This window comes from Astyanax mexicanus, chromosome 12, assembly GCF_023375975.1.
Source record: "Astyanax mexicanus isolate ESR-SI-001 chromosome 12, AstMex3_surface, whole genome shotgun sequence".
NCBI lineage: Eukaryota > Metazoa > Chordata > Actinopteri > Characiformes > Acestrorhamphidae > Astyanax > Astyanax mexicanus.
In genome coordinates this window covers 47,211,745-47,236,024 of record NC_064419.1, presented here as the reverse complement: position 1 = coordinate 47,236,024, position 24,280 = coordinate 47,211,745, and the positions used below count along the sequence as shown (strand labels likewise).

General features: G+C 35.5%; 1 protein-coding gene across 1 annotated transcript in view; it reads left to right on the top strand.

The window, feature by feature from the left end:
• LOC103031735 (kelch-like protein 12) overlaps window positions 1–24,280 on the top strand; it is a 32,666-nt gene that overhangs the window by 4,716 nt on the left and 3,670 nt on the right. Inside the window, exons 3-11 of the mRNA XM_022671014.2 lie at window positions 5,311–5,464; window positions 11,673–11,890; window positions 14,756–14,905; window positions 15,039–15,153; window positions 16,306–16,412; window positions 18,729–18,924; window positions 21,413–21,571; window positions 21,736–21,834; window positions 22,604–22,790. Coding sequence (XP_022526735.1) covers window positions 5,311–5,464; window positions 11,673–11,890; window positions 14,756–14,905; window positions 15,039–15,153; window positions 16,306–16,412; window positions 18,729–18,924; window positions 21,413–21,571; window positions 21,736–21,834; window positions 22,604–22,790 — 1,385 coding nt within the window. The remainder of the gene's footprint in view (window positions 1–5,310; window positions 5,465–11,672; window positions 11,891–14,755; window positions 14,906–15,038; window positions 15,154–16,305; window positions 16,413–18,728; window positions 18,925–21,412; window positions 21,572–21,735; window positions 21,835–22,603; window positions 22,791–24,280) is intronic.

The following is a 24,280-nucleotide window of genomic DNA, read 5'->3' as shown; positions in this document are numbered from 1 at the left end:
CAGGTTGGTGGACCAACAGTCTGTGGATCAGTTTGAGATAAATTTAAACAGAAATTCAGACAAGCTCTGTCTGATCATCTTACTGATGTTCTGAATAAGAGAATACTTCAGAATCTTAAGTTTATTTAGCTTCTCTGCTTTATTCTACCTTCAGTTTGGAGTTGTTGGTATTTTTTCACCCGATAAAAAGGTACAAAGTAAAGAAAATGAGGGAATTGTGCAGAAAGAAGCAGCTTCTCCCAAAACCTAATCAGCTCAACTGCTTGAGTCAGCATTGCAGGTTATAATACTATAATAAAACATCAATAACTATAATAATATTCAAACAATAATGCTTTAATTTTTCCAAAAGCTAAACTTTTCTTGTTGGGGGCCAGAAGGAGAAATATATGTGCAGTCACGGGCCACAGACTTACAGACTGTAATAAATCAAGTAATGAAATTTACTACTTATAATAATATATATTTTAATTACTATCATTTACACACCATTTTACTTGACTTGACTATCTTTATTTTTGACAGTGTTGTGTAAATTAAGATTTTTCAAATTGATGTTTTGTTTCATAATGTCTCTTTAATATTATACTCCTTCATTACGGCAACTAATTCCTGACAGATTAAACATTAAACACACTTCCCTCTGAACTCTAGTTCAAAATAGTAATTTTCCTAATGCATCTGAAATCTTCTAAATTCGCTGTCGATTTTCCATTTCTGTGGAGTTGCCATGTTCTCTCAAAAGCCAGGAACATTAATGCAGGCATAATAAAGGAAGGAAAGGAGATAATGAGCGTTTAAATTTGGGTTTATGAGATAGCGACACCTTGCGTTTAAACTTTAAATCTCACATTTATAAAAACCTGATTAATAGCGAGTCAACTTTCATTTTATTTCTAAAATACCTCACGGACCATTCCAAAAAAGGAAACAGGCTGCAAATGTCCCGCGGGCCGTAGTTTGGACCAGAGCCATAGAGAGAGAGTCGCGACAACGGAAGTTCAAAATCCTTGATGGTCACGTGATTCATGGAGATTTCAGATAGTTCCAGGAAGTTCTTGGTGGGAAATTTGAGCCCATAAACACAGAGACAGAATTGCGATTTTGGGGCACTAATAATAATATATAAATAATCCTCAATGAATTATCTATGTATAATGAAATAATATATATATATATATATATATATATATATATATATATATATATATATATATATATATATATATATATATATATTATACATAGATAATTCATTGAGGATTATTGTGACCATATATTGACTTATTTAAGGCTTATGTTATTCTGTGTGAATCCAATATTGTAATCCATAAGAGAGTTTTTATAGGCTAAATTTGTATGTTAATTAATATTAATTTCATGACACTGTGCAAATGCAGTCGCTACAAGTAAAATTTTAGGTTCAAAAGAAGATGGAGAAGTTTTGGCTTGCATATATTTAGAGTTTACTGCAAAAATAATTTAATCAAAGGATACAAAGATCTGCAAATATTCTTAAGTCACCACCTGAATATTTCATGCAGAATTATTTGGATTAAGAAAGAGGAACCACATTATTTGCAACAGCTTTATTATTTTTACAACAAACATGAGATGATATATAACTTTAAAGACTGATATCAGAATATAGAGAGGCTACATACAGAAAAACAAAGTACAGAACACATGTAAATCAACTAAAGGAAAATAGTACATTGCACATGTAAATAAACCAAAGAATCAGCACAGATTACATAAAATGGGGTTTACTTGTGTAGTTCGGAAGAATGAACCCTGGGGAATACAAAAGCAGGAAGAGAATAAGGAAATTGAGACATGATTGCATTTAATATATGAATACAATTAAACATTTTGGAAACATTATCTACATTTTATTATTATTATTATTTAATATAAAATGAAGACAAGAAAGATGATTGTATTAAAGTTGTTATATTTTGTATTCATTATTTACTTATTTTATATTTATATAAAACAAACATTAACACACACTTATATTTATTGGGTTTGTTTTTGGCACACTATTACTAGTGCATCTCAGAAAACCTGAATATAATGAATTTTTTTCTATCATAGTTTAATAAAAAAAAATCTGTCAAATTTTATAATCACTACATATAAAGAGACATATCCCAAAACTGTTTTTGTTTTACTTTTCTAAAAGCTCATGAAAAAAACAGAAATAATAAATCCCTAAAATATTTAATTTAAAACTTAAAATATAAATTGTTAGATGTGTCACTGTAAGCATAATTAATACAAAAGATGACTGTTAATTAAACAATATTAAACATTTCTTTTGAGATGCACTACTATTAAACATAACTAATTATGCTATCTTAAATTACACATGCATTGGAAAGTGTTTTTCCCTACTGTTGACAATATAGCCTATATCCTTAATCAAACATATATAATAAAATAAATATTGGTCATATCACCTTAAATCATATCTCTGTTAAATTAGTAGTTACTAAGACAAACAGTAAGATAGCTAGTTAGCGTTAGCTACCTGAGCAATAGGTAGCTATCATTTAGCTAAATTCTGCAGTACTACTTAGTACTTAGTTTCCACAGTAGTCTGTATTTATTAAGCATTTATCTCTTGTTAGTGTTTAAAGTTCTTTCTGAAATGAATAGAGTTAAGCTTTATTTACCTAGCTAGTTAGGTTAGCATGGTCTACCTGGATATATAAGATATTTATTTAGTTAGCTTAGCATGGTCTATTTGGACATACAAGATATTTACAATATTTAGTTAGGTTAGCATGGTCTACCTGGATATATAAGATATTAAGATATTTAATTAGTTAAGCATGGATGTATAGGATATTGATATATTAGATATTAAGATATGTACTTAGTTAGGTTAGCATGGTCTATCTGAATATATAATATATTGATATATTAGATATTTACTTAGTTAGGTCAGCATTGTCTATCTGGATATATAAGATATTAAGATATTTAGGAATTTACAACTAATAGGCTCTCAGTCATTAATGTTAAATGCCAGTAACTGTATTCGCGTTGTCCTGGCATAGATTTACTCCCCTAAATCTGCTTTTTAAGAGGGGGTTAATTCACTAAAATGCTTCAGTGCACATGTTAGTTTGATTCTGATGTCCTGATAAAACACAATCAGATTATTTAAGCGTACTAACCTGTAAAAGTGGACCACACATGGTGTATCCTGCTCCAGCTTCACTGTGCTGATAGTATTTGCTGCTAACTTCCGGGAACTATTGACAGGCTCCACGGTCCGCCATTGCTGTAAAAAACTGGTCCATTGGAGTGAACGGAGTTGACGCAACTCTCTCTCTCTATGGCTCTGGTTTGGACACCCCTGGTTTAGAGATATCAGCTGATTCTGGAGTTTTTCCTGAGCTAGAAGGTTCCTTTGTGCTTAGCTTGTGTAATCTGCTTGTTTTCTGTAATGTTGATGCCCTTCACAGAGCTGCAAGGTGAGCATAACTGTAAGCCTTTCTTTTGAAAGCTCAGCATTTATCCCCTGTAGACCTGCAAAGTGTGACCAGGCTGTAAAGATTATAAAATGGCTCTACAGTGCAGTTAATTCGGGATGACCTCTTAAAAAAGTATTTAAAAGTTTGTACGTCTTTTTGTTTTTCTTTGTCTTAAACATAGATGTGGTTAATCAAATTAAACACAAGACAAAATAATAGACTTGGACATTTATTTATTAAGAAAAATGATCCAATGTTACATATACATGAGTGGCAAAAAAAACGTTTACGGTCACAGTTAATTAATCCCGCACTTTTAGCCAATTCCTCCATACTAAACAACTTCATCTCTGTAATGCTGTTGGGTTTTTTCCTTTTTGCTTCACAACATTTCTTCTGGATTATGATCAGGACTTGGACTTGGTCCCATTCCAAACATTAACTCTATTCTTCTTGAACCGTTCTTTGGTAAAACCACTTGTGTGCTTAGGGTCATTGTCTTGCTGCATGACCCACATTCTCAAGTTCTTTTTGGAAAGCAGCAACTTTCTCCTTTTGACTGTGCCATGCTCACCACTGTAGTTTAGTGTTCTTCTGATGACGGACTCTAGGCATGTCACAGTAATTGCAATTATCGATTTATCGTACAATAAATAAACATGACCTTAATAATCTATTGGGTTTATTTGTATGTTTGTTCACACATATAACAGTGAACAGTATTTTAGCTAGTCATGCTTCAATAACTGTGACTCCATAACAGACACACAGTGTGGACTCAAGTAGGTGAAGAAATAAGTTTATAATTCCCAAAATAATTATAATAAATGATTTGTATTTAAAAAATGTTATCATTATTTCAGTGGCAATTAATAGTCTTAAAATAATTTCTCATAAACATATAGCATTCGCCAATGAGAGAAATGAGGCCTTTAGTTGCTTAGAAGTTTCTTTTTTTCCTTTTTAATTTTCTGTGTTATCCTTCAGGCTATTGCACTCCTTGCTCTGAGTGTGATCTTTGTTGGTTGAACACTACATTTATAATGACAGGTTCTGTACAGAGATAGGTCCCTGATCTCTAAATAAAAGTGTCTCTGCCCACTCAAACATGATTGTTGTTTTACTTTTAAAAAATACTAAAATGATCTGTTAATTCTAGAGTTCTACATGCTTTTACCTCTCACTAGGGTTCGTACGGGTGCTTGAAATCCTGGAAAATGCTTGAATTTTAACATTCTGTTTTCCAGGCGTGGAAAGTGCTTTGGAGAAAGTGCTTGAAAATGCTTAAAAATTGTAACTGCATTTACTTTGCAACAAATATCTTATATGACTAAATAAGTTCGCTTAGAGAGAGAATTGCAGAGCGTAAAATAAAAGGGCTTTGCGCCTCATAATCCAACAGGTGTTGTCTCACGAGAAGACGGCTCTTTTTGCCCCCAGATGCAACATAGTTTTACCATTTCTTTGTTTTTTTTAAATACGGACAGCAGGAGAGTTAGCTAGCTATGCTAAAAGCAAAGCTTTGTATTTATCTAAATAATAATAGTAATAATTCGGGGACACATACAATATGCTATTAGGCTAATCTGAGCCGGGCGTTGTCTCACAGATTTGTTAAATTGGATCAATTTCCTTAGTAAATTTCATCTGTTTTTTTTTTTTTTTGTCTTATCTACTTTTAGGACTTATGATCTGATGAAGTTTTATGTCATATTTATACAGAAATATAGACACTTTTTTTTAGAATGTGCTTTCTGGTTAAGGTTTAAAGTGTTTTAATATGCATTATGTTCCTCTCTTTATGTTTTTTTTTTTTTTTCTGCAGCTGGCTGAGAAGGGAAAGTCCTTCGTGGACATTCAGGGTCTCACTGCTTCCACCATGGAGATTCTTCTGGACTTTGTTTACACAGAGACTGTGTTAGTGACTGTGGAGAATGTGCAGGAGCTGCTCCCTGCTGCCTGCCTGCTCCAGCTTAAAGGTAAACACTCACAAAATGGCCTCCTGAGGTCATGTGACGAACCTTGTCTGCCACACATGCTTTTGGTTATGCTCCAGCTGGCCTACATGCTAGTCTTTGTGAGGGTTTGTGAGCTAGCTTGTCTTAATATGAACATTTCTAGTGTGTAAAACTGTCTGTAGATGTTCAGTATGTTCAGTATTTTAGTAGCTGGTGTTTGATACATAAATAGAACGTGAATGAATCAAATATGAAGTTATAAGCCTGTTTACAACTCTGTTATTGAGCTAAATCTAAAACTAATCTAAATGAACTTAACCAAATTCTAAAAGTTGGTTTCTATCGTTCGAATCAGTTGATGAGTTGGTTTATTGGGAGCGTTTCTCCCTCGGTTTGGTTTGGTTTCACACAGGCATAAACCTAAATGCACCAAAATTCGCACCAATAAACCACATGAGCACATTGTCTCCTCTGATTGGTCAGAGCTGTCTGGCATGTGAGTAGGGCTGCCACAAACGATTATTTTTATAGTCGACTAATCACCGATTATTTTTTATGATTAGTCGACTAATCGGATCATACGTTAATTGAATATAAAACACAGTTTATCACAATAGAATGCAGCTGCTATTATACAACCAACATTAGATTTCAGCTATATGCTAACTAAAAATAAAAACAATTAAAATCATAGTTCATTAAACCTTTAATGAAATATGCAGCTTGTTGTAACAGACAATTATTTTACTGTTTAGCATAAAGTGTAAACAACTGTGTAAAATAAGGATAAGGCACTGGCATTTATGAAACATCTCAACCGTGAGGTTGTTTGAACTATTATGAAAAAAAAGTATATTAATAAAAAATGCCTCTCTGTCCAGATATTGTGTACATTACCGTACACAGGGCAGCGGTCTGCACAGATCTGATTGGCAGAGGAGAGCGTTTGGTGATTTTACACCACACATGACTGATCTGTGAGTTTACTGCACCGAAAAGCACTGAAAACAGAAGCCACTGTCAGAATGAAATCCTTCTCTGTAGTTTATCGGTTTGGGACGGCATTTGTGACAACGTCTGGGTCCGGATCCGGATCGCGGTCCGCCTATTAGTGACCTCTGTTTTAAAGCTATCAAGATGAGTAAGTTAAGTACTAAGTTAACGCTCTGTTTACGCTAATTTTAGCAGCTAAATAGCAATTTAGCTTCTTCGTCATTTAATCAGCCACAACATGCCTCCTTTTCAGGTGCTCGTGCATCGCGGTTGTGCTGCCGAGGAAGGCAAGTTCTTCATTGCAGATATTGCATTGCACGCGTTTCACTTTTATTTTCTTGGTGATCCCACACTTTTGAGTTCTGTAGCGGGGTAGCCATGAAACCAGAGCCTGTCTGTATAATGTCCTGAGATGTCGTCCACTACCTACCCCGGTTTCCACTACTGCGCATGTGCGTCCAGGACAGAAAGGCAGTCGCAGCAGTTTGGAGAGAAAAACAAAGAAAAAAAAAAAACGACTAATCGACTATTAAATTAGTCGTCGACTATTTTAATAGTCGACATAATCGTGACTAGTCGACTAATCGTGGCAGCCCTACATGTGAGCAAGAAGTAAATATAGGAAGAAGATTGTGTGTGTAGTGAACGCTGCACACACTGCCCGTATAAACAGCATGGAGCAGCAGAGACAGCATTTGTTGATAGCTGTGGTAATTACTGTTTTCACTCCTGCTCAATCAAACTAAATATCATCACTAAAATACTGTATCTGTTTCTACTGGAGTATTATTTGTACTTCACTGCAGTACTTATGTACTAAAGTGCTGTATCTGTATCTACTGGAATATTATTTTACTACCCTACTGTACTTAAGTACTAAAATGCTGTATCTATATCTACTGCAGTACTATTTTTACTTCACTACTGTACTTAAGTACTATACTGTACTATACTGTATCTGTATCTACTGGAATATTATTTTACTACCCTACTGTACTTAAGTACTAAAATGCTGTATCTATATCTACTGCAGTACTATTTTTACTTCACTGCTGTACTTAAGTACTAAAATGCTGTATCTATATCTACTGCAGTACTATTTTTACTTCACTACTGTACTTAAGTACTAAAATACTGTATCTGTATCTACTGGTCAGAGTCAGGAAGCTTGTCGCAGAGCAGCATGTGTCAAACTAGGCGTGTAATCTAACATGCTAGAGTCTTTCCGTCGGACGTTCCGACAGCATCGCTCGCGCTTTGTCGCTTACGACACTGAAATTTGGGTCCGACGCACGCAATTTGTCGGCGCCTACAAAATCGGAGAAGGGTAATGCTGCAGACCGGAGCCCCTAGTGGGCGTGGCTAAATGGCGAAGCATGTGTCAATCACTTCATGTTTTTTTATATACATACATATACTCGATTTAATGCAATAACTGCAATAAAGGGAAAAAAAAAACACGAAAGTGCCATTCCAGAAAAACGAGTATTTTAATCTTTGATTTAAAAATATCTAAAGTCAGGGCTTTTCTAATGTTTTCTTTCAGTTACTTCTGTTTAAGAGCGGCATATAGGCAGGACTAACTACAATAGCACATAAATGTGTTTAAACTGTTAATATAGTATTTTGTAAAATACTTATAGAGATTCAGCTTCACCGCTGTTCAGAAGTTTAAATCGCGCTACGTTTAACCGGTAGCAACGCAGTTTCCGCCTTCTTTTGACAGATCTGTTAAGGTGATTGGTTGCAGTAAAAAATGATTGACATATGGTGGCTTAATAAAAAGTGATTGACACCGAAAGTGTAGTATCTGATTGGCTGCAGTCGAAAATGATCAACACATGCTCCGCCCTTTAGCCACGCTCACTGGGGCTCCGGTCTGCAGCATTACATAGATGCAAAATCGGGCTAAAATCGTGTAGTCTGATCCAGGCATTAAAGAAACCTTAATTTCCACTTAAGTTTACTTTTACTCAAGTCTCTGTCTCTAATACTTTATATATGTCTGCTTTTAGCTGTTTGTAGCTGTAGACCAAAGACTATTCTTTAAAATATATATAGGTTTTAGGGTTTTGGGACATTAGTAGCTCTGCTTTGGTTATTGCAGGTTTATCTGAGGATGAAAGGAGGGTCTCTTGTGATTCTGAGTGTCGAGCTGAAGGCAGCCCGTACGCTCAGAGTGCTTTGTTTTGAGATTCTTTGCAGGCTAGACTAACAGTGCAGGTCTGTGCTTGTGAGTAAACTGGTGGGAAATGGCCGAGTGGAGCCTGTCATTACCACTCAGCTGTGTCTGATTTACTCACTGAGGGTTAGGGGTTGTGTTGTTGTGCTGAGATGGTTTGTGCTGTTTGCTCTCGGTCTGTCTGTAACTGGGTCAGAGCCCTCAGTGAGAATAAGCATCGAAACTTTGTGACGTTGTGGGAGTTAAAGTCTGATTTAAGATGCTGTGGATGATCTTAAACAGGCTGTTTATGCTGGAAAACACTCCTATATCGCTAAATGAAAACAATTCTGTAAAGAAGAATGGAACAAATTTCCTCCACAGAGATGTGAAAGACTTGTTATCAGTTATCGCACAACCAAGTTATTAGATTTAGGTGGAAATACATTTTTAGGATAGATTTTTTCCCTTATTAAATGAAATTGTCATTTAAAAATGTAAGTATACACTTGTTTAAAATAGTAGATTAAAGTATACTAAGCATTATTATGCTATAGTGCACTAAAGTGTTCTGGTAGCCACATTATTATTAATCAGTATATTTAAAGAATGATAAAATGGAAAACAACTTTTTTGTACTTATTATATTTTATTGTATAAAAATAGTAAAAAAGTCTTATTTAAATTGTGCTAAGTGTACTTAACTGTACTAAAATGGAACTATTTGAAATATACTTAAGTAACATTTAAACATTTAAACTACTTCATGTATGTAACCCCATATTTTAAATATGCTTACAGTAAAATTCTATGACATTTAATGAGTATTACAACTGTATAATTTCTATATCTATTACTGTTATATACTGGGTATATTAGAAATGTACTATGAATTGATGTTAAATATATGTGATCTATATTTACATTAGAGTACAAATATACATGCTTCTTGTTCCTGTCTTTTGTAAGTAGCACACTTCTAATATACTTCGTTGGGTAAAAAAAAAAAATTAATATACTGTACTACATTTATTAGCATGTTACAAATGTACTTGAATTTTTTTTTTTGTTAGTAGTAGTAATTGAATTTACTTTCTAAAAAGTTGTATGATACATTCTACTTTAAGTGAACTACTGTAACAGTTGTTTTTAACACACTTTGCTAAAAAAGTACAAAAGTATATTTGGAAATAAGTATACTGAATTACATTAAACTAAAAGTGTACTTTATAGTAGTCTCTTTTTTTTTGAAAAACACTGTATTGTATTTTTTTTAAAATTTGATTAAGGTATTAAACTTTTAAACATTTGATGAAAGCATAATATTAATGCACCTTTAATATGTTTTCATTAAGTACAAAATTTTTTTTTAGTATATTTACAGCATACTTAAGTATATATTTTTTTCACCAGCGTAATAAATAAGCAAAAACAATCATAGGGTGGCAAATACCTTTTTACAGCACTGTTCCTCTGTAACAAAACATTGTCCAGAAGTTAAATGGTGATTGTGACAGGGCTAGTGTCAACAATCACACAAAATAACCATTAGCAGTTTGGCTTTGTTAAATGTAAGAGTGTTTGGCACAGTTTGCTGGTGCTGCTGTTGCTGTGTGCAGCGTTGGAGAGCTTCCACACGCTTGCCTGTGTAAATACTGCACTCAATAAAAGATGCTTTTGTCTTGTTTTGATATCCAGCCAGACTTTGCTACTGTTTCTGCTACCGTTTCTCTGTGAAAAGCTGTGGGCTAGTTAGATTTATGTATTATTCACCTTTTCTTTTTATGAGTAATCCAGATATATCTGAATAGAGTCCTCAAGATCGATATATCTGACTTTCAATTTTTTTTTAAGCGTCCTCTAAGTTTCCTATCTGTCTCGCTTTCCTTTTCGTTTTTAGTAGCGACACATCGGAATTAAAATGTTTGGCCGCGTCCGAACAAAATAAAACATTTGGGAAAAGGCAGAATAATAAACACAATGTTTTTCATTATTAAAGGTCTCATTCCTTCATTTTCATTCATAGGAGGAATGAATGACAAGTGAGCTGTTTTTTGTGAAAAAAAGTGTTCTGGTAATCTGGTATATTGCTGTTTTAGTCCGGTGGAAGAGTGGCAAGGGGGGAATGATTGGATTTCGGCTCTTGCTCATGAATATTCATACATGCAAATATATATAGCCTCTGACTGGTGAAAACTGGTGAAAACAGTTAGAAACATTTTAAAATAAAGACATTTTTGCAATGTCAAATGTTACTTTACAACATGTGTAATGCCCTGCTAAGTGCAGTTCAGACACTGACCGGTTACAATCCTCTGAAAATTACACACCAGTCAGATCAGGGACATCCCTAAAATGTACCTCAGCAATGCTGCGTTACAGTCCAAGTCCTGTACAGCTCGGCTCTTTCAGCTGAAAAACAAGAAGTGTGTGAAAAGGTAGTAAACTGATTAAACTAATACTCAGCGTGAAGCTAAATGCTTTATTTCTATTGATTTATGCTCACTAGGGGTGTGCCATATCTTACTGTACACAATAATGTACAGTTTTTGCTGTCTTGGTGAGTTACATTTATAGGGTTTTTTTGTTTGATTGTTTGTTTCTACTGAAATTAATTTGTCCTGATATTAAATAAAAAAAGTTTTCCCATTTTGTCATGAAAATCGTTGTCGCAAAAATACCCCTAAATGTTATAATGTTTTAGGACTGTATCGCCTAACCTTAATGCTCATACTGTATATAGCACTGCTCTGCAGTGTGTGAGTCTGCCACCCGCTGCTAAAACAAATCCTAACATTAGAGGAAACACTGCAGTACAACTCAAAATAAAGACATTATTCGCTACAAATTATTCTTTTTTCACTTATTTGGCTAAACACGAAGTGCTTTATATATATATATATATATATATATATATATATATATATATATATATATATATATATATATATATATATATATATATATATATATTCAGACTAATATTTTGGATTTGCCAAACCCCTAGTGTTTTTTGCTTTTCTAATTTTTTTGTTTTATTTCTATTTAATTCATCCCTCTTCTTGTTCTGTATAGGGGTGAAGAGGGCTTGCTGTGATTTCCTCAACAGCCAACTGGACCCGTCCAACTGCCTGGGCATTCGAGACTTTGCGGAGACTCATAATTGCGTGGACCTGATGCAGGCGGCGGAGCTTTTCTCTCAGAAACATTTCTCTGAGGTGGTGCAGCACGAAGAGTTCATGCTCCTCAGCCAGACTGAAGTGGAAAAGCTCATTAAATGTGATGAGATTCAGGTAAGACACACTATTCTGGTGGCCAATTGTGGTTGATATTTCCCACTTTTGTTATAATTTATTATTTTACTTATTTTTTAGGATTTTTATTTAGTGGATGTGAAGCCTATTAATCTAGCCATTGTACCAAAGTTTAAAACTTTACCCATGCCCTAAATACCTAATTCTATTAATGGGATTTGCATAGAGGTTAGCTCAGTGTTTTTAATCCTGGGAATAAAGTCCCCCTATGCATGAAACTTTCTGGCCAAAAAAATAAGTTTCCACCTGGATTTAAGTAAGTAAATGATGTGGGGTTGGTTGATGCTGCAGTTGGTCTGCAGGTTTAGGTTCAGCAACAGTATGTGCTGAAAGAATGAGGTCAGCTGACTACCTGAATATACTGAATATAGACCAGCTTGTTCCATCAGTGGATTTATTTTTTCATCTGTTTCATCATTTATCATTTTCACACATGGATTGAGAGAGAGTTCACCACAGAGTTCAGATCTTAACCTCATTGAGAATCTTTGGGATGTGCTGGATGGAGAAGAGCTGCTTTGTGCAGTGGTCAGACTCTACCATCATCAATGCTGCTGCAAGATCTTGCTGAAAATTTTATCCAGCAGCACTGGATTAAAATAAATCTTGTGGTGTTGCAGAAGATTATCGAAACAATGCCACAGTGAATGTGGGCTGCAGTCAAAGTTTATTTTTGGACTAGTCTGTACAATCTCTATTTTTCCATTTAGAAAAACACAATAAAATAGTTATTTATTTGATCTAATATATTTGATTAACCACCCAGACCTACCGTATTTATACTTATTCTGGTGCACTTGTGGGAGTTGCAATCTGGTAGGGAGGCAGGGATGAGTTCTGAGTTTTTACCAGTTATTGCATTGACTCTAGTGCATTTTACACATTACATGGTTTTTTTGACAGCCCTTGAATGCAGCATGATGCTTACACTTATATATTTATTAATTTGAACCAGTAATCATTGAGACGAGTGGTTTAGCTTTTATTTATTTATTCATTAATTTATTAGAAGTGCAAACCATTTGGGTAAAAGGACGTTTTCACACCTGTACTTGGTTTCTATGGTCCATATCAGTTGATAAGTTTGTTTAGAGCTCTTCAAAGAGCACTTACTCTCCTAACACCTCTAACAAACTTACTACTTCTAACCTCATTTCCTTCTACCCCTCTATCCCATTATTTTCCTTTAACTTCTATTAATTTCAAAATTTCAAAATATTAATTGGACTAAAGCATCTGCCAAATGTAATGTAATGTAATGTTTATTAGCAGCGTTTTCTCCCTCTGTTTGGTTTAGTTTCACACAGGCGCAGGCCTAAACGCACCAAAATGTGCACCAGTAAACCACACAAGCACATTGTCTCCTCTGATTGCTCAGATCTTTCTGGCCCGTGAGAAATAACATAAATATAGCGAGAAGATTGTGTCTTTCATTCAATGGCCGTATAGATTGAAACATCCTGGTGGTAGAGACATTGAACTGGCATAGACTTGCTCAGTTATTGAACACACACACACACACACACACACACACACACATGAATACGCATGGGTAAGTCCACAGGTTTGAATCTGTTATTCTCTGTTATTCTTTAAAAACCACAAACTATTAAAGAGCATAAAATTCAAGTTTGGACCTGCAGTAATTCCTCCTAATCCCAGCCCTCTCTTTTCTCCACATTCCTCTCTTTCTGCTTCTCTGCTCCACTTCCACTCTCAGTCCTGCTGAAAGCTGTAACTCCTCTGTTCCTGAGTTTATTTCTATAACTGCTGCTGTGCCCCGACTGAGAACATGCTGTGGTTAGATTTATAGCCCGTCCTCTTTATTGTGAGGGATCTTCCAGTCTCTGTGTACAGAAACGCTGTAATTTACTGTATAGTTAATTTTTTGCGGGTTAAAAGAGAGAGACATGCTGACATGCAATTTTTTTCATGTGAGAGAAAGAGGGGATATTGCGTTATTTAATGGTAAAAATAATAATTTTATGTAATGGTCTGTCTTGTGCTCTGACTTGCTTAAAAACCATTCTGAACTAGATTTAGGTTTGTGTGATAACTAGACATGTAATGGAACACAAAAGGAAGATGTTGAGTCTCCACAGTTCAGTAAAACTGGAAAAAGAATACAAAAAAAAAACATTTACTTAACCACAGAAAAATACGTAGACACTTTTTTATTATTGTTTCATGGATATATTTGTCATTGAAATGTGATCTGATTCTCATCCATGCCAAGAGTATTGACAAATATAATGTTATAATATGTTATAACACAAACGCTTTGCTGTTTTTATGTCTTTTTTTTGTTTTATTGTTGAATTACCTTACAGTGTTTCAACTTTTTTGGAATTGGGGTTGTATATACAATGTTACCCCGCTGGTGACTGAGGACTGTTTATTTTTATTTGGAAGTGCTAGGTATTGGTAACATAAAATAAGAAGTCATAAGAGTTTGTTTGTCGAAATGCCCCAAAAACTAAGCTCACACAGGTTGCCAGATTGCCACACAGTAGCGACGAGTCTTTCTCTGAAGCTCATCAGTGAATAAATACGTTTTAGTATCCAAAATGCCAGTCTCTGCTACACAAGAACCTGTTCAGCAGAGACGTAGCCAGTTTGCCCGTTTCCATGGCTGCAGCTTACAGTTTGCACTGTTGTGTTCTATACCTGGCAACCCTGAGTGTGGAGAAGGGGAAATAATGGTGGGCATATTCAGAGGCTACATCCTATGCAGATTACCGTGACCTACAACACAGTTCAAATAAGAAAATACTGGCTGAAGCTCTGCTGTCAAGTAAATATAATTCTTAATAGTCCTTTAATGTGGCCATGTGTCTTTTTTAGGTGGACTCTGAGGAGCCGGTGTTTGAGGCTGTGTTAAACTGGGTTAAACACAACCGTAAGGAGCGAGAGCCGTACCTGTCCGACATGCTGGAATACGTACGAATGCCTTTACTCACGCCACGTTACATCACCGACGTTATCGACTCTGAGGTCAGACTCTCAGCCGTGTTTTAATCATCTGTGCTAATTTCTTTCTCCTCTTTGAATACTGAGAATCTGTTTCTAATTCTCTGTGATTCCCCCTGAGCCCCGAGCGTTTAGTAAAGCTGTGTTCTGTGTTTAGCCTCTTATCCGCTGCAGTCTGGCCTGTCGGGATCTCGTGGATGAAGCCAAGAAGTTTCACCTGAGGCCTGAGTTACGCAGCGAGATGCAGGGACCTCGAACTCAAGCCAGACTAGGTGAGCTCTTTCCCGCGTTTCTGCTTGATTTACCGCCAAGTTAAACCTGTTCCACCACTAGAACAAGTCCTGTTCTAGAACAGAACTAAGGTGTGCACTATACACTGACTTGCCAAATGTTATAGGTCAGAAACTAGCATCATACAGCTCTGAAAAAAATGAAGAGAGCACTTCAGTTTCTGAATCAGTTCCTCTGATTTAGCTATTTATAGGTTTTTGTTTGAGTAAAATGAACATGGTTGTTTATTCTATAAACTACCTCAAATAATGCAAAGAAAACCAAGTTCACATTCATAGTTCAAGTTTTAAGAGTTTAGAAATCAATATTTGGTGGAATAACCCTGCTTTTTAATCACAGTTTTCATGCATCTTGGCATCATGTTCTCCTCCACCAGTCTTACACACTGCTTTTGGATAACTTCATGCTTTACACTCCTGGTGCAACAATCCAAGCAGTTCATTTTGGTTTGATGGCTTGTGATCATCCATCTTCCTCTTAATTATGTTCCAGAGTTTTTTTTTAATTTGGTAAAATCAAAGAAACTCATCATTTTTAAGTGTTCTCTTATTTTTCCAGAGCTGTATAGTGTTTAATGATTTTTGACATTTGTTTTATGGAAGCTAACATGTATAAGTTAATAAGACTTATACAGGTGTATCTATAGGCGAGCCGTGGACCGTGCACCATTCAGCTTGATTTAGGGCTTGTCAGGGTGTCTTTGCTATCGTAACGACAAGAAAAGTACACCTTATGCTGCTCGAAGCTAAACTCAAAATACATGTCTTAATTCTCTTAATTAAGCATGGGAGTCAGGTGAGCTCTGACTTTTTAGTGGATTGTGATTTTAACAGTGCAGCTACCTAGACATGTCCAACACTTCTTAGCAGAGGAAACCGACCTGCTTGTTCATGATGCAGACCGAAGGTGAGAAAATAGACTGTGTAAGACTGGGTGTAAGATAGCAATGAACATCGTGGCGCTGGGTGTTAGTTAGGGTCCTTAGTGATGATTTGACATACTGCTAACCCATGACATTTGACATGTCAGTTTATAGTTTACAGTGCATCAAAAATTACTAAAATACTTACAGCCGCTTATTTAAATATTTGTGAAGATTTCCATTATCGTACCTTTTTGCTGATTGGTTTTAGGTGCCAAAGAAGTCCTGCTGGTGATCGGTGGGTTTGGCAGTCAGCAGTCCCCAATTGACGTTGTGGAAAAGTACGATCCCAAAACCCAAGAATGGAGTTTTCTGCCTGTAAGTGAAATGTTGTGTAAGCTAAAGATTTAAGACAAACCAGTCTACTGTCCAATATTTAAAAACAAAAAATATAAAACATAAAATCTCTTTTATACAGGAGTTTACTAATGAAAATTTTAAGGCAACATGTAATAACAGACTAATAAGGCTAATAAATACACGGTTTATTCAGGAAGTGCATCACTGCATCACTACTCGCCAATATGCTGTTTATTTCTCTTCTCCTCTGCTAACCTAAAACATTTTCAGTTATAATCAAGGCTTTAAAAATGTTACAGAATAATGAACTATAACTATTATGAATCTATACCATGTATATCATTATTGTATGGAAATATATTCATTTTTCACAAGGGATAAAGAGCATTGTATATTTTATGGGGTTCTTTTTTTTTTTTTTTTTGCTTTGTCCCAAAATAGTGATAACTAGCCGGGGATACGCAAACTACTGAAATGTTGAATATATATATACATAAAACTCCCCTTTTCACTAAAGTAATTCAGAAAGTTGCTAATGACGGAATTTGAATGTTTTTGTGTCTGGGGAAAAATATTGGATAAAATGAGGGAAGTAAGGAAACAGATCTAATTGAATGTGAATGTTTTAAGTGAAATTTAATGGGTTTTTATGTTGAAATTTATGTTGAAAACCATTTTTTATGTTTGTCAATTTAGTTTTTATACAAATCTATTTATCAATTAAATTTTTTTTTAAAATGTGCTGATATGTGTTAATATGAATATTGTGTAAAAAAGCAGTAAAAGCATCCTGTCCACAGCAGTATAATGTAATGTGTTACTAAAAAGAATGAGCACAGCTTTTAAATGTCACACACTCGCTGTTCATAACAGGGGAAGCACATGCCCGAGGAAAGTGCTGCGTCATATGATCCTCTATTATCTGTTCTCTGCTTTGTGACTGAACTTCAGTCTGAACTCAGTTTCTAAAGGTCCAAGGTCTGCAGATGAAGGGAACTTTTCAGAAAGTGTCTTTCAGAGGAGGATTTTAAAGATGTTATGGATATTGAGCTGAACTTAAAATATAAATCAGCTATAGAAAAGTTTGGACATACTTTCTCATTCAATGTTTTTCTTTTCTTTTTTATTTGATCATTTTCTACATTGTAGATTAATGTTAAAGACATAAAAAAACGATTAAGGGACACATATGGAATTATGTAGTAAACAGTAAAAAAGTGTTATTTCTTCACATTAATCCCCTGATCTAAAGCTGATGAACTGAGATGGTGATTTGAGGTGATTTAATTGGGATGAGCTGGAGCTTCACAGCGTGAAGGAATGAAAAGCAGCAACTATTGTTCAGCACCTCCAGAAACTCCTTCCTTCAAGACGCTGAGAAAACTATTCCAGGTGACTCTCCCTCATGAAGATACTGAGATTAAAATCTCACCAAGAGTCTGCAGATCTGTCCTCAAAGAGAAGTGTGACTAAAAATGGGTTTGTGCGGTCATGAAATTCCTTGAAAATCGCAAGTTCCAGGCCTGGATAAGTTTTGGTAAAATAAAAATAGCAAGAAGGTTTGGGAAAATCATGGAAATTACATATACAAATCTTAGTGTTTTCATTTATCGATAAAAATAATATATTTTGAGCTACAAACACATCAGCTCCAAGTTAATTCAGTAATATAACACCCTACACTTACATTTTATTATTAGAAATTGTGTGTTAGTTTCGTTTTAGGCCTATAATTATCAATTTCCGATTGTAGTTTTAGTTGATTTTTGGTTTTACTGTCTATGTAAGCACTGTTTTTAAAAAATCGTATGTGCATTAAAATTTGGCTTGAAGGCATGACGGAAAATTCATGAAAGAATCATGGAAATGTATTGGTTAAAAAGTGTAGAAACCCTGTCTAAAGTATAAAACAGATTCTGGTTTGTTTAACACTTAGTTTTTAGAATAGTTAGGCATGTGTTCCTGTATAGCTTTAATGTAGTCTTCAATATTAAATTTGCAATGTACAAAATCACACAAAGTAATATAACACACTAAATGAGAGGAGGTGTGTACAAACTGGTGCTGTAATATATTTAATATATTTCCAGTCACAGTGTAATGTGTGTACTGGGAATACACCATAGAAGACTTATATATTACCACCAGCAGTGGATAGTGCAGTTTAGTGGGTGTAGTGATGGTGACCGGTGGTGTCTGGCTACAATTGTCCATGTGAACAGACATAATTGTCTCTGTAAAACACTAACTCTGATAGTCCCTGCAACTTGGCATCACTGTTTGAATATCTAAAAGTTGTATAATTCTGTTTTTTTGGCTGTTTTTGCATTGCAGAACATTGCACGTAAGCGGCGTTACGTTGCTACCGTTTCCCTAAACGATCGCGTGTACGTAATCGGAGGCTACGACGGCCGGTCACGTCTCAGCTCTGTGGAGTGTCTGGACTACACAGCGGATGAAGATGGAGTTTGGTACACTGTCGCCACCATGAACGTACGACGAGGCCTGGCAGGAGCAACCACACTCGGAGGTTCATTTGTCTTCTATTCTTTAGCGGTGTCACGATTCTCTAAATCCTCGATTCGATTTTATTTCCGATTTTAGGGTCACAATTCGATTCGATTCTCAATTTTCTTTTTTCTATGCCAGTTTTAGATTAGTCTATGGTCAGTCATTGGTTTGATTCATCAAATTTACAATATCTTATTTCAAAAGGTGGGCTTGATATAAGTGATGTAAAGTGATACAAGTGATCTGTAATACACCACATTAGGCACTAATGGTCAAATTTAAATAATCTAATTAAGATATATATGTAATGCCATCTAGTGGCTTTTTTTTGGTAGCAGCAGTGTGCACTATTAAAACACCAATGTGCAACATAAAATAAATAATAAAAAATACAGGAACAGTCATGTACAAAATAATAGAACAATTAGAGCCTTAACAAACTGAACTCTATCCTACTATAACAGTTACATATGAAAAATAAGACTTTTAGACTTTTTCGGTCCCTGAGAATGACAAGTTTTTTTCTTTAATAAAGATATATTATTAACTTCATCTGAGAGAAAGATGCTCCTTAAGGTACCAAAACTATTAACATATTTGAGGCTAGACAAAACAACTGTTATTTTTATATTTTCAAATTTTTCTTTAAGAAGATGGGAATGTCCACATTCTCTGGAGAAAGGGCTGCTCTTTGAGCAGTCTCAATGTCCGCGGCATCAGCGCCGTCCGTGTGCTGATCCATTTGCGTAGTTTAGAGGGAGGGATCGTCAATCCTCTTTTTGACTTCGAGGCTCAAGACCATGACATAATTTTCGATCGATTTCGATGAAATATCGAAATCGTGACACCCCTACTATTATTTTTAAAACTTTCTAAACTGAGTTTGTATTACAAGGCTTGTGGTTAAAATGTTGTTCTGAGGTTATTCTGGAGAACTTTGTCATGCTATAGTCTGAGAGTGAAACTGCAGGCTGTAATGAATAAGGCTGTAGTAACTAGACCTGCTTACCAAACGAGTTGAGTGAGCTGCTGATTTCAACACAGAGAATCTGCTTAGCCCACAGATTGCCCAAACCCTGTATTAGTTTCCGTGTCAGTTAAGCAAGCCTCCCCATGTGTTAATCCAGTACTGTTGTTTCTCAAACCTGGGTAAGATGAAATATCTGTGATGGTACTGTTGTTATTGGAGGCATTTACACACCATTTCTGAAACCTAGGCTTTGTTCTCACAGCAAGTAAAGTGACCCAAATACGATCTTTTATGGCTTAAGTCATGTTTGCTGTAAAAGATCGGATTTGGGCCACATTTACTTGTTGTGTGGACAGGTGTGTCGTTTGTGTGGCTGTGTAAACAGCAAAAAACACACAGAATCTGAATTTTCACAATTCCAATTTGAGGTATTGAAATCTGATACATTTCTGTCTGAGCAGCCGGAATTCATGCTACTTTTATGTCAAACCGAAGGAAAAAGGATGAAGAAAAAAAAAAAACAGAAAATGAGTGGTTTCATGCAGATTTCCAAATTAACTGACCAAACACAGCTGTACTTTCAAAGGAAATAAAAAAAATAAAAACCTGAAAGTGAGTGAGTAGTACAGCTGCAACGATTGGTCGATAAGTTTGTCGGCTACAAATTTAATTGTCGACTAATCGTTAATTTGTAACACTACCGCATTACACAAAGTGCTGGGGACAGAAGAAACTTGGTCTGTGTCTCCAAAAGTGCCCAAACACAACAGGTTACATATTTATCCTTTAAATATCAGTATTCTCCACGTTGCTTTTTTAAATCTCATGTTTAGCTGTTTTTCTGTTATTTTTAGAGATGGAGGACATGGCAGAAATAATCAGTGACTAATCGACTAGTCAGAAAAAGGATCATCAGATTAGTTGACTACCAAAATAATCATTTAGTTGCAGCCCTAGTGAATAGTGAATGTCGTTTTCAGTGAGCTGGAGTGAATTCTCAGTAATTAGCTTGGCTGCAGTCTGAACTCATTCATAGCTCTTGAGATTCTGGCTGTGATCAAAGGGAAACTTAATGTGAAGCATTGTTCTGTCGCGCATGAGTGCCACGTACAAAGCACAAAACATTCAGACAGAATATCAGTATTTGGTCAGAAAATTGGACTTGGACAACTTTTACCTGCTTTATTATTACTAGATTTTAGATAAAATGTTACTTTTTTTTGTGTAACCAAAATATGTGGTCATATGTGTGCATACCCAATAGATACATTGCAGGATGTGCAATGTCACGTCGAACAAATAAAAAATTAAGCATAATCCTATTTCTTCCTTAATACAAAGTCAAATTTGCAGTGTTAAAATTTTGCAATATGTCTTTGATTCAAAAGCTTGTCCACATTTCCTGTTTCAACACGTCAGCTTCAAGAACTGACTGTTCATTTGCTTCTGATACGATATATCCACCCCTTAACAGACGTTACTGTAGTGGTGTTAATGTTATGGCTTATTTAACAGACCTCTATTTTCTTTTATTCAGATATGATTTATGTTGCTGGGGGGTTTGATGGAAGTCGGCGGCACACCAGCATGGAGAGATACGACCCCAACATTGACCAGTGGAGCATGCTGGGAGATATGCAGACTGCCAGAGAGGGGGCGGGACTTGTAGTGGCCAGTGGGCTCATCTACTGTTTAGGTATGTGGGAATTTAAGGACAATATTTTTAATACTGTATTCCAGCCTTAAGCCAGTCATTGTACAATGAAAAATTACATTCATCATATATTATGTTATATTTAGGTAAAATAAAGTAAATATTGTTTTTTAGTTTCATATTAACTTGCAATTTTGTAATTACAGGTGGCTATGATGGCTTGAACATCCTGAATTCAGTAGAGCGCTATGACCCACACACTGGTCACTGGACCAGCGTCACGCCAATGGCCAACAAGCGTTCTGGTAAGTTAATTTCTTTAGTATTTGTCTCCAGATTATTTAACTGGCACCCCGCTACTTTAATAAAAATTGTACGTGTATTGTATACACTATTATTACAGCAATGCAGGTGGGCAGATCCTTTTGGTAGAATAGTGTATTTACAGGGGTTGGAGAATGAAACTGAAACACCTGTCATTTTAGTGTGGGAGGTTTTATGGCTAAATTGGAGCAGCCTTGTGGCCGGTCTTCATTAATTGCACATTGCACCAGTAAGAGCAGAGTGTGAAGGTTCAATTATCAGAGTAAGAGCACAGTTCTGCTCTAAATATTGCAATGCACACAACATTATGGGGGACATACCAGAGTTCAAAAGAGGACAAATTGTTGGTGCACGTCTTGCTGGAGCATCTGTGACCAAGACAGCAAGTCTTTGTGATGCATCAAGAGCCACGGTATCCAGGGTAATGTCAGCATACCACCAAGAAGGACCAACCACATCCAACAGGATTAACTGTGGACGCTGTAAGAGGAAGCTGTCTGAAAGGGATGTTCGGGTGCTAACCCGGATTGTATCCAAAAAACATAAAACCACGGCTGATCAAATCACGCAGAATTCAATGTGCACCTCAACTCTCCTGTTTCCACCAGAACTGTCCGTCACCACAATCAATTATTGTGCTCTAAAACCAGGTGTTTCAGTTTCATTGTCCAACCGCTGTATAAATGTGTGTATATATAAATACTGCAGTATAATCATTGCATTTTGCGTATTGCTCATTTTGTGTTATAGGTGCAGGGGTGGCTCTGCTAAATGACCACATTTATGTAGTCGGAGGGTTTGATGGCACAGCCCATCTTGCGTCTGTAGAGGTTTACAACATCCGAACAGACTATTGGACGACAGTGGCGCCCATGACCACGCCTCGCTGCTATGTGGGAGCTACAGTACTAAGGGGGCGACTATATGCTATTGCAGGGTAAGATCTCAACATAGTTACTTCATTTAAACTTACAGAACCCAAAATGAAGTAGCAGAGCCTGACCATGCATTCACACTACCAAGTGACAGAGCTACAGGACACCAGTCATTTCCTGTGACAGTGTAGCCGAGAGATAGCAGCAAGTGCCAAATGTGTCAAGCAACGCATTCAGTAAACATTTTGAGATTAATTTACACTCTCTGAACTTTTGGTAGCTGCGTTTCGTTCCTTTTTACTGTTTAACAGTGTAGTTCTGAACATGGAAAATAATAGTAAAGTAACTGTTGTTTCCTTTTTTCCCTCATTTTGGAGTGATTTTGCACACATAAAGGGGCAATTTGTAGAAAAATTAAGCGTTAAAGTTTTTTGGGGGGAAAAATTGTAGTGTACACTAATAAAAGTGCCACACATTTTGCAAGATTTTAACTGGACAATATTTTTATCAGAAACTTGTACAGGTAACCAAAACAAATGTTTGATCATTTTGGGCAGGAAACAAGGAGTTGCTATTTAAAAATGGCTTTACACGGTTTAACTCAATGAAACCTGCAAAAACCTTGTTTTATCACAAAAGCATTAGTCCTTAATATAGGGCTGCAGCTATCGAAGTATTGAAATTCATTATAGTGTCTCTTAAAATGCATAATATAATCCATTGCACCATATGTATAAAAATAAGCCAAAAAAAGTCATTAGTCTAATTACACGAGGAATCATTTTACCCCTGCGGTAGGGCTGCAACTAATGATCATTTTGGTAGTCGACTAATCTGATCATTATTTTTTTTTCGATTAGTTGATTAGTCAACGATTATTTCTGCCATGTCCTCCATCTCTTAAAACAATAGAAAAACAGTTGAACATGAAGTTTAAAAGGCATTTAAATGTCTAGTTTTTGTTTAAACGTGAGAAGAACCAAATTTAGTAAGTAAATCTGTTGTGTCTGAGTTGAATTTAAATTGTTAAAGTAATCCATTTACCCATTTCCCAGCACACTTCTGTCCCCAGCACTTTGTGTAATGCAATACTTTTACAAATTAACAAACTGCAAAAAATCCATTGGAAAAAAACTAGACAAAATATATGTAAACTGAGATGTAAATGTTTAAATTAAGCAAACAAATCTGCTAATGAGGTGAGCAAATTTTCCTTTGTAAGATTTCTTAAAATAAGCAATCACGAAGTCTCGAAATTAGTGATGTAAGACTTAAATCAAGCAAAAATCCATTGTTTTGTGCTTTAACTTTGTACACAAGAATCAGAATAACTTGACTGGTGATTTTTTTTGTGCTTATTATTAGCTCAAATTACCTAAAATAAGGTGTAAAATTCTTAATAAGACTTAATATAAGCATTATTCCTAAAATAAGTAAATCAATTATACACTTACAATGCTTAGTAAGGCAATAAGTCTTATCAGAGGAAAAAAATAAGATTTAATTACTTAAAATTAGATAATTTTGCTTGTTAAGATTTAGTTTTTTGCAG